We start from the raw sequence: 11,982 nt of genomic DNA on the forward strand, positions 1-11,982 counted from the left end.
TTATTTCCTGGGGGACAGGAAGCCTCCAACCCCCGAAGTTCCATATTAAAGCTCCGTATCTTTGTCTCCGAGCTTTCAGACAACTTCCTACCCACCTGTCTTAATCAATTCTCTTCCCGGCATTTCCGACCTGCTTCCTCGCGGAAGACAGGAAATGTCTAGCCAGTCCAGATTCAGAAAAAGGTGAGGAATTGGACTTTTGCCTGGTGACTTGGCATAGGACATCCTCCTAAGCTGTATGTCCAGCCAGAGTCTGACTTCCTCCCATACACAATCATACAAACAGTCACACTTCACAGACACACTGCTCACCTCTGGAAGTCGTTATGAAATCTGGGAGAGAACTTCCCCTATCCCGGTGGTCCTTAGGGGGTTGAATCCAGCTCCGGAGGAGCCCCCATATGTTAGGGTCCGAGTGGATTGCCACCCAAGGAGCACACGGAGACAATGCAGTCCAAGCAAAGGGAAGTCTTTATTTCTAATGTGCACTAGGGGAACTCAGCAAAAGAGTTCCAAAGCAGCATAATCAGAGTGGAGTTTAAATACATTTTTCAAGCTTTGATCTAGTACCTATGAATGGATTCATGGTTTCAGTTCAGTGCTCAGGAAGGAACAGGACTTTACCCTAGAGATAAAAGGACTCAGTGTTTTGGTCCGGTGCTTAGACTTAAGGAGAACAAGACATTACGTATCAGACAGGTATGCAGGTGGGAGTTGGGGTTTAGTTTTAATCATTTACTTTACTTCACTCTGAGTGCAAAATTAAGTTTTTTTCCTATCTTTGCTTTTTGTTATATGGCTAATATCTAATATCTAATAACATCTAATATCAAAATATGTTTTGCCTGATTTTACATGTATAATTGATATTATTTTTCTTTCCTTTGCAATACTTGAAGGAAGGTTGAAACAGAGAAAAAGAATTTGGAATTCAAAATTTAAAAATAAAATAATATTTTAAATTATTAATAATTTTAAGAGAACAAAACATTTAAAAATAAACAAGCATGTATTAAGTCCATACTATGTGACAAAGGAAGGCAAAAAAAAAAAATAGTCCCCACTCACAAAGTACTCACAATTTAATGGGGGAAACAACTCTCAAAAAAAATCTAAATCAACAAAATAATTACAGAATAAATTGGCTGTAATTTCAGAGAGAAGGCATTAAACTTAAGAAGCAATGAGAGGGGCAGCTGGGTAGCTCAGTGGAGTGAGAGTCAGGCCTAGAGACAGGAGGTCCTAGGTTCAAACCCGGCCTCAGACACTTCCCAGCTGTGTGACCCTGGGCAAGTCACTTGACCCCCATTGCCCACACTTACCAATCTTCCACCTATGAGACAATACACCGAAGTACAAGGGTTAAAAAAAAAAAAGGAGCAATGAGAAAAGCTGCTTTCAGAGGGAGACCATATCCAACACTAGAATGAAGTCAGGGAAGCCAGTGGGCAAAGATGAAGATGTATAGAGTTCCAATTATGTGGAATATCCAGTGAAAATGCTTGGAATCAGAAGATGGAACATCTTTTTCAAGGAACACCAAGGAAACAGATTTCATTGGATCAAAGGGTATATGGAGAGGAGTAAGAAGCCTGGAAATGTAGAAAGGGACCAGGTTACAAAAGACTTTGGAGATACATAGATAATTTTACTTTTGATCCTAAAGGTAATAGTGAACTAGGAGATTTTATTGAATGGAGAAGATGATATGGTCAGACATACATTTTAGGTAGTACAATCTAACAGTTGAGTAAAAGATAGATTGGAGTCAGAAGAAACCTGAGGTAGGGAGACCAAAACAAGCACAGGCCAATTGCTTTTGCAATGGTCCAGGTGAGAGGTGATATGTATTTATACGAGGCTTGAGTGATTTTGGTGTCAGAGGAGAGATATGAGCAAACATGAGTAATGGGAGAGTAAGAGTGAGTGAGAAGTTAAGGATGACATTTAGATTGTGGGTTTAGGTGACTGTGAGGATGGTGGTACTTAAAGGGAAATTATTATAAGAGAATATTTGGGGGAAAATAAATTGTTTCATTTATGACATATTTAGTTCTGAGATATTTAGTTTGAGAAATCTCAAGCTTAGTTGAAGATCTGAGACTGAAGATCAGCAGAAAGAATAGGCCTGGATAACTAGAGCTGAGAGCTAATCATTGAAACCATGGAAACTGATCTGACATCAAGTGAAATAGTATAGAAAGACAAGAGAAGAGAGCTCAGGACACTGTCCTTGTGGGATACACCCATGATTAGTGGATATGACCTACATGATTATCTATCATGGAGATAGAGATGCTATTGTTATAAATAAAAGGGTCCAAGGGAGATGTATAGATGTACAATGATGTTGATGTATCTATCCGTACTCTCCTCAGCTGCAGTTGATGGGGAACACCTAACCTGATCACCCTGAACTGCTGCTGTAAGATATCCCTTTCTCTCTAACAGCTGCCCAGTAACCTCAAGAGGTTAGATAGATAAATAACCTCTCCAGGTCCAACCTGGGGTTGGAAAAATTAGTATTGGGCTATTGATTTGCCTTGGATAACATTTAGGATCTGACTGCATTTGACTCCCTTCCCAAGGGCCTTGATAGACAGACCACTTGTTGTTGAACACTCTTTATCTATAAACAGGGAAAGGATAACAAGGTCAAGGATTTGGGATTGGAGACCCTATTGATCTATTATCTATAAACCAGTTGACAATCAGGACTGGAGGCTATTAATCTAGTGGAAATTGGAGATTTACTCACTCCTACTATCTCTGGCCAGACCTGACCACAGCCAAGCCAGAGAATAGGGAATGCTATTAATGATCTTATTCTCTCAGCTTTCTCACTACCAGAGTTGGTGATGCACTAGCTTTCACAGTCTATCAGGAAATAGCTTCAGAGTTATTCCTACCATCTTCTTCATAGACCTCCCTGCTACCCTTCAACCACCCACTCAGTCCAGAGAGACTTCCCAGGTCAGAGACTCCTGTCCAGAGACCTCCAGAGAGAGACTTCCCTTAAAGTGGCTGTCAGGGGTATTTATAGCATGGAGCCAACCAACGTTTGCCCCTGGATCACGGCACCTGGGAATATTCTGAGTCTTCCAACTGCCATCCCTGTCAGTCAAGGTGGCATCCATCACTTCCCAGATTATGAATATAACACTATCAAACAGAACCAAAAAAAAAAAAAAAAAAAAAAGGAGAGAGCAGAATCATGAAAACCTGGAAAGGAGAATAAATATTAAGGAGAAGAGAGTAATCGAAGTCTGTAGAAAGGCCAAAAAGGATGAGAATAGATATAAAGCCATTAGTTTTGGAGAAAGCAGTTTTAGCTGAATGATGAAGTTAAAAAACTAGACTATAGACAGCTAAAAAGTGACTGAGAAGAAATTACCTATTGTACATGGCTTTCTCAAGGAGTTTGACAATAAAAAGGAAAAATGTTAAAAGAACTATGAAAAAAAACTATGAATACTTCCACAAAATCATACATATTATTGTAATTGAATTAATTATATAATAAACATTATTTGGCACATTTTACATGTGTCAACACATGTTTTCCATATGATATTTAATATCCTAGGTATTTATATATGAAATGTATTTATACAATAGCCATAGTAGTTGTTATTGAGTTATTTCATTACTATTCTTTTCCTGACCCCATTTTGGGGTTTTCTGGGCAAATATACTGGATTGGTTTGCATTTCCTTCTTCAGCTCATTTTAGAGATAAGAAATAGACGTAAACAGGGTTAAATGGCTTGCCCAGTGTTACAGAGCTAGGAAGTATCTGAGACTGTATTTGAACTCATAAAGATGAATCTTCTTGATCCAAAGGCTAGCACCACCTAGCTGCCCCTAGCCATTGTGCTGAGTGGCAGTTAGCAATAAATGCTAAGCAGTTACATAAATGACTGCAATTAGTTTAATCAATATTTATTAAGTGCCTACTATGTCCTCAGCATTGTGCTAAGCACTAGGAATACAAAAAGAGACCAAAAAAATAGTCTCTGCCTGCCCTTAAGGAGCTTTCAATCAAATAATTTACTATTTTTCATCCAAAATAATAGTTTTACAGTCTTTCTCTCTTTACTTTATAAATTCTTCAGTAAATGGAATCATCATCAACAGAAAATTCTCCATGATAGCAAGGCAGGTAGTGCAATATATTCAGTCCTGGAACACGGAATATTTCAGAAACAGCTTAAAAGAGAAGTTTTAGATTTGACTCCTCAATAGTTGCTATGTCTTTGGCCTCAACATGATTTCTTCAATTTCTCCATCCTGTTTAAAATGTAGGAGTTATAAAGGACATTTTGGGAGGGATATCTTCCCAGGATTTCACAAAGATAAAAAAATGGACAGGGAAGTAAAGATGTAGAAGATTTGACAGGGCTATCTGCAAAATATCTGTCTACCCTTTGAAGTATGCTTCAGGAAAAGAGATATGGTAACTGCTAAATATAGAACCTGTGTGTTTTAAAAATTTGTACCCTGGGTTGATACAGACATGACTTGGGATGTAGACTCTTAATGACCACCCTAGAACAATTATCAATAATATGGAAATAAGTCTTGATGGATGACACATGAAGAAACCAGTGGAAATGTGTGTTAGCTACGGGGGGGGGGGGGGGATAGGAGGAGAGATCAAGAACATGAATCATGTAACCATGGAAAAATTTTTTTCTAGAAAAATTTAAAAAAAAATTTGTACCCTAGGGACTTTATTTCCTAGCATCCTTTACTCTTCCCAGGGTTTCCTTGTCTTGCGTCCTGGTGTTGCACCCTGGCATGGGTTGGCTTATAAATTTGCTGAAACCTAGGCTGAGGGGATTTGGGAGGGGGCTAGCTTTAGCTTTGGCTTTGGCTCAAGTGTGGTAGGCAGCTGGGTTTCTGATTCTTTGCTCTGCTCATTCGGCTGAAGGAACCCCTTTCTCTCCCACTTTTGTTATTAAATCTTATAAAAATATAATACTAGGAGTATTGTATATTCATTTTAAGTCTTAAAAACCCTTCCTGCAAATAGTCAATTTATTATATGTAGAAAGGAAAAAAAACCTGTTACATACCTCTTAGTCATATGAATTAATTAGAAAGAGAATTGAATTAGGAACTTCCACAAAGCCAAGCGAAAACAAAGAAAGAAACAAAAGTTAGACTTTCTCTCCATAAGGAGTACAGAGGAAACAAAAGCTGTGCAATACATCCTGGCCACAAGAAAACAGGAGGCTCAATGAATTCTCAAAATTTCTACTCAGATAGCCTCTGAGGAAAGACTAAGTTTATTCCGTCCTCTGGACCCACCCACCACAAGAGCAAAGAGCTCAGAGACCCTCAGTGGCCCCGAGCTCTCTGGCCCCATGGCTGCTACTGCCACTACTGCTGAGGCCCAGGACAAGAGAGGAGAGCCAGGTAACTGCCTTTCTCTGCACCCCCTTGGCTTGCAGTTGCTGTTGCTGCCTGTGCAGGTGACACCATTATGACCACTGCAGCTCCCGCCCCTGCTGTTTATGCTATCATGCTGATATGGGGGTGGAGAACCCCTGGGTTCAGGAAGGATACCTTTCTCAAGAAAGAGAAAACTCCAAAATTTACTTAAAAGTAAAAAAGAGAAATTTATTAATTACATAGAATTATTAGCCAGCAAGACAGCATGAGTGGAACTGCTAACTTGGAAAAAACACAGAACTATTAAATAGTCATAAAACCACTCTTTAATCAAGGGAAAGGGGGAACAGGGCTACTTGGCCTCTTATGCAGAGCTGCGCCTTGTGCAGAGTCCAGGATTGAATACTGCTTCGGTCTGACCGCCTGGGAGTGACACCGCACTAGATGACAATTCCAAGGAACAAAGGAAATTGGGGAACTTATATACCATTTGGGAAGATCCAGGGGCTGGGGAAGATGATTGACATTATACTGGTGAGGATGGGATTTACAATCAAGCTTGGGAAAGGAATCATAGCCAGAGGCTAGGGTGTAAGGGAAGGGACAGCTTACACAATGGATACTAAAAGATGGTCCCTGCCCAGGTGTGTCTTCCTGGGACAGGATCTTTGATACTATGGAGAAGACTACCCAAGACAAAAGGGTATTTAGCATTTACTCTGGGGTCCATTTACTCTGGGGTCTGCAACTACTAGCTGAGGCTCCCTTCAGGGTGGATTCTCATGGGAATAGGGAACAAGCCCAAGCTTTGGGGGTCTCCAACCCACTAACTATTTCCAAAACCTGGGGTTCATCAGATCTCACTAAGCCACAAGTTTGGGGTCTCTAGATCCCACATCGACAGAATAACCCTGGAGGGTTGCTCTCTAAGACACTGCACGGGCACAGTACCATGAGTGGAACAACTATGGGAGTTGCTCCCCGAATGCTTCAGTTCAGGGATTTTTATATCCTTTACAAAAGTGAGTACATGAGGTTATGTCATGGTGTAGACTTGACTCTAGAGTCATAAGCACTTAGGTATTCAGTGGGGTGAGGGGTCTGCCTGAGACCCTCAGATCTTAGGGTATCAAGGTATGGCCTGGAGGTGTATCTCTTTGTCTATCTCAACCAAAAGGACACTCCAAGGATAATAGTCTTATACTAGCTATCAGATGTTCTTTGGCTTGGGAGTCAGTAGGACAGAAAGAGGGAAGGGAATTTCCCTGTCTAATACAGTACCCATGCCATCTCTATACTATGCCCATGTTAATGCCATTGCCACTCCTGCCCCGGTCTCCCTATCCTGCAGTGTGCTGGTAGGTCTGAGAGCTGTTTGGAGTTTGGAAGCAGTATATATCTTAAACCATCAACAACCATCATATGCAATGGGGATAAATTAGAAGCCTTTCCAATAAGATCAGGAGGGAAACAAGGATGCCCATTATCACCTTTATTATTTAACATTGTACTAAAACGCTAGCAGTAGCAATTAGAGAAGAAAAAGAAATTGAAGGTATTAAAATAGGCAATGAGGAGACTAAGCTATCACTCTTTGCAGATGATATGATGGTCTACTTAAAAATCCTAGAGAATCAACTAAAAAGCTAGTAGAAATAATCAACAACTTTAGCAAAGTTGTAGGATACAAAATAAGTGCACATAAATCATCAGCATTTCTATATATTTCCAACACATCACAGCAGCATGAGTTAGAAAGAGAAACACCACTTAAAATCACCCTAGACAATATAAAATACTTAGGAATCTATCTACCAAAACAAACACAGGAAATATACTAACACGACTACAAAACACTTTCCAAACAATTAAAACTAGATCTAAACAATTGGAAAAACATTGACTGTTCATGGGTAGGACAAGCTAACATAATAAAAATGATCATTCTACCCAAATTAATTTACCTATTTAGTGCCTTACCTATCTAACTACCAAAAAAGTTTTTTACTGAATTAGAAAAAACTATAACAAAGCTCCTTTGGAAGAACAAAAGATCAAGAATATCAAGAGAAATAATGAAAAAAAAACGTGAAGAAAGGTGGCCTAGCAGTACCAGATATTAAACTGTACTATAAAGCAGCAGTCATCAAAACGATATGGTACTGGCTAAGAGATAGAAGAGAGGACCAGTGGAATAGACTTGGGATAAGTGAGGTCAGCAAAACAGTGTATGATAAACCCAAAGAGCCCAACTTTTGGGACAAAAATCCACTACTTGACAAAAACTGCTGGGAAAATTGGAAAACAATATGGGAGAGAATAGGTTTAGATCAACATATCACACCCTATACCAAGATAAATTCAGATGGGTAAAAGACTTGAATATAAAGAAGGAAACTGTAAGTAAATTAAGTAAACACAGAATAGTGCACTTGTCAGATCTCTGGGAAAGGAAAGATTTTAAAACCAAGCAAAAGTTAGGAAAAAATTACAAAATGTAAAATAAATAATTTTGATTATATTAAATTAAAGTTTTTGTACAAACAAAAACAATGCTACCAAAATCAGAAGGGAAACAACAAGCTGGGGAAAAAAACCTTTATAATAAAAAATTCTGACAGAGGTCTAATTACTCAAATATACAAGGAGTTAAATCAGTTGTATAAAAAATCAAGCCATTCCCCAATTGATAAATGGGCAAGGGACATGAATAGGCAATTTTCAGATAAAGAAATCAAAACTATCAATAAGCACAAGTTCTAAATCTCTAATAATTAGAGAAATGCAAATCAAAACAACGCTGAGGTATCACCTCACACCTAGCAGATTGGCTGAAATGATAGCAGGGGAGAATAATGAATGTTGGAGGGGATGTGGCAAAATTGGGACATTAATGCCCTGCTGGTGGAGTTGTGAACTGATCCAACCATTCTTAATGGCACTTTGGAACTATGCCCAAAGAGAGATAAAAGAATGCCTGACCTTTGATATATTATGCTATAATGCAAACTTTAAATTCTTTTGAGAGTAACTTTAGGTTAAGAAACTTGCTACTTCCCAGAATCCAAGAAGTGAACTGCTTGGAAAATGTGCCATGGAGATAATTACAGACACTTCACACTGCATCAAAAGATCCAGAATGAACTTTGGGTTGTAGTGAAATTGAACTGGGGTCGGTGGGGGATTGTAACACATTTATTTTGTATGCATACTCTCATGCCAAAAGGGACTGCCCGCAATTGGCTTTTTGTCAATGTGCCTAGTAATCATTGGTTTTGTTCTCTTTCCTTTTTATCCACAAATTATTGTAATTTATAAGTTGGTTATTGTTTACAAGATCCACTGGGGAGACTAGTCTTCCAAAGGATCTCAGGGGCGATTTTGAAATTAGAATCTGTTACCCTAAAAACTGTGATCCTCAGCAAAACTATGATTCCCAGAACCCCATTCACTTCCTGTTGTTATGTGCTGACATAGACAGGACATAAAGAGGTTGGAGTTCTGTGTCTAGCACTCTTTCCTTCCTGTGTTGCCTGTGGTGGAGCAGGCTTTTTGAGCAGGTAGATTAGCATGGGCACGTGTTAGATAATTACCTTTTTATTCTATTTACCTATTTACTTCTAGTGATTATTAATCAATCTTATAAATATATTTGGAGTTACTTTATATTAATTTATTTTATTATATTATTTTAAATTTAATACCTAATTATTTATTTAATTTGCGTGAAATAAATAAAATTAAATAATAATATTTAATTAATATTTTATTTTATATTAATTTTATATTACTTTATTAATTTTATATTAATCATTTATTATATTATATTAATTGTTTATATTAATTTTAATTTTACATTTGGTAGATATAAATAGATGCCCTGAGTGATTAGGGAGAAAGCTTTGAGTATCCACTAGGGAGGGTAAATTCAAGAGGAGTACTTAGTTGGGAGACTTGGACACAAGATATGCAGAAGGCAGCATGAGGACATTAGGCCTAGAAAGTGGAGCTCAGGAGGAGGTCACCTGTGGATACAACACCAAAAGTAGAGAAAGAAAACAAATTTTGTCTCAGATTGGCCTTGCTCCATTCTCAGTCCCAGGAGTATCCATTACTTTAGTGCCCAATAAATGCTTGTGTAATGAACAGCACAATTTTTAATAACAAAATTTTAGTGCTCAAATACAGGATGAAGAAGCTTTGACTTAAAATCAGATACTTGAAGGCCCAGTAATGTCCTGTGCCATCCCACCCTCCCATCCCCCAGTGTCAGTGTAGGCTTGAGCCATACCCTAGGACCTTTCTCATTGCCCCTTTAACTTCTTTGTTTCTCAGAGTGTAGATGAAGGGATTCAAGGTAGGTGTCACTAGACAATAGAAGAGAGTGAGGAACTTGCCTTGGTCCTGACTAGCCACATTGCCTGGCTGCATGTACATGTAAATGATGGTGCTATAGAAGAGTGATACAACAATCATATGTGAAGAACAAGTGTTGAAGGCTTTCTTCCTGCCAGCTGTTGACTTAATATTCATCACAGCAGCAGCAATGTACCCATAGGAGACCAGGATCATGGTGAGGGGCACCAGAACAATAGGGATGGCCAGGAAGAAGGCTAGGCCCTCCACTCGACTAGTATCAGCACAGGAGATTCGTATCAGAGCTGGCATCTCACATACAAAGTGGTTGATATGTCGTTGGCCACACCGCCCAAGTGACAAGGTGAGTGGAGACATCAGAATGGAGTTGGCAATTCCACTAAGCCAGGCAAAAGCAGCCAGTTGTAAACACAACTGGGGGTGCATGATGACCATGTAGTGGAGGGGCTTGCAGACTGCTACATAACGGTCATAGGCCATGACTGAGAGGAGAATGCATTCAATACCTCCCACTGAGAGAAAAGCAAAAAGCTGAACCACACAGCCTGTATATGTGATGGTTTTTCTGGGACCCCAGAGATTTACTAACATCTGGGGGATACTGCTGGTTGTATAGCAAAGATCCAAAAGAGACAAGTTACTGAGGAAGAAGTACATGGGAGTATGAAGTCGAGGGTCCAAGAGGGAGAGCAGGATGATAGTTGAATTGCCCGTGACAGCAAAAAAGTAAAAAATTAGATTGATGAAAAAGAGAGTCATCTCAAGCATTGGCCGGTCAGAGAAACCCAGTAAGATGAAGTATCCTTCAAAGGTCTCATTGGCTGTTTCCATCACCCTTGATGATATCACATTACCTATACAAAGAATTAAATTATGATGTTGCTACTTATACACAAATTTTTTCCTATACATTATTGAACCAGCATCCATGAGACCTGAACTTTAAAATGTCTTCTCAATAGTTGGAATGGATTCTTTTCATGTCAACAATCACGTCTCATACTTTGTGGTCAATGATAGTTTGCAAACTAGCCTGTTAGGCGATTTGGAGCAGCCTAGAACCATGTGATAAAACATACGATTTATACCTTAACATATAATTTAAAACACTCTCCTTGCATAAACCTCATATGGTATTGACAGATATCCAAGTTGAGACTTGCAAAGCCCAAATGTGACTAGGAACCCATTCTAAAATTTTGGATTCCTAATCTTGTACTCTTTACTCTAAACCCTACCACTAACTGACTTATATGAAGATTTTCCTTTAGCCTGATGACTATGCTACTGTCACCAAATAATTGACCTTGGAGGGTAAAAAAGCATAAAAGCCACTTCTATAGGCATGGTCAAAAAGATAGAAGCCACAAGAGAAAATCCATTTATATTAAATAATAAACTATAAGAGAAACTATTAAAGGTCAAGTGAAATTTTCTCTCCTTGATAGGTTCTTTCTTGCTCTTTGGAAAGATATAGAGTATCAATATAGTTGACTCTAATTGTCCATGCCCAGATTAAGCAGGGGTATGGATAATCCTAAAGACAAGACAATCCACAAATAATTTATATTTAATATTTTAATACATTCAGCTCAGCTCTCTGACCATAGGCTTGACTGGCATGAATTATGAACCTTCATAGCATTCAATGCTTAATCAAAAACTCACCTTCATTATTAAAATCAATCTAAAATTTCTTGAGTGTAATCCAGTCCACTCTCCAAATATTATTCAACCCTTCACTCTTGTTTTTGCAAAATTGTCTAAGGAACATTCACTGGTGGATTAGCTCTGTGCTATTCATCCGACCTGGACTATAGCTATTCTTTACTTACATAATTTTTCCTATGTACATACTTAAAATTAACTATTTTCCATGGGTATAAGGCTGATGAAAGTATTCATGAAATACAGGCATTAGGCTTCTTTATGTTATAAATGCAATTTCTCATAGACGATCCAGCCCACTCTTGTTCATTAGAACACAGTTCATTAGAACTGTGAGCACATCACTGTCTTTTTGCTTCATCTACTCAGGCTATGTATATATTTTTTTATTCATATCTAAATCAAAGTAACCTATAGATATCAATATTTATAACTATCTATATCTATAGATAGAAATAGGTATAGATATAGATATTGAGATAGAGATCTCTATAGATCAATGTTTGAGAACCTTTTAGAGACCATGTGCCATGCCCCCCCC

At 38.5% G+C, this 11,982-nt stretch overlaps 1 protein-coding gene across 1 annotated transcript; it reads right to left on the reverse strand.

Annotated features, from left to right (window-relative positions):
- Nucleotides 1–9,665: 9,665 nt before the first annotated feature.
- On the reverse strand, nucleotides 9,666–10,604 carry LOC123246286 (putative olfactory receptor 2W6). The gene has a single exon (XM_044675205.1). The coding sequence runs from the start codon at nucleotides 10,602–10,604 to the stop codon at nucleotides 9,666–9,668; it is 939 nt and encodes a 312-aa protein (XP_044531140.1).
- Between the last annotated feature and the right edge of the window lie 1,378 nt (nucleotides 10,605–11,982).

This window comes from Gracilinanus agilis, chromosome 4 (genome assembly GCF_016433145.1).
Source record: "Gracilinanus agilis isolate LMUSP501 chromosome 4, AgileGrace, whole genome shotgun sequence".
Lineage (NCBI taxonomy): Eukaryota > Metazoa > Chordata > Mammalia > Didelphimorphia > Didelphidae > Gracilinanus > Gracilinanus agilis.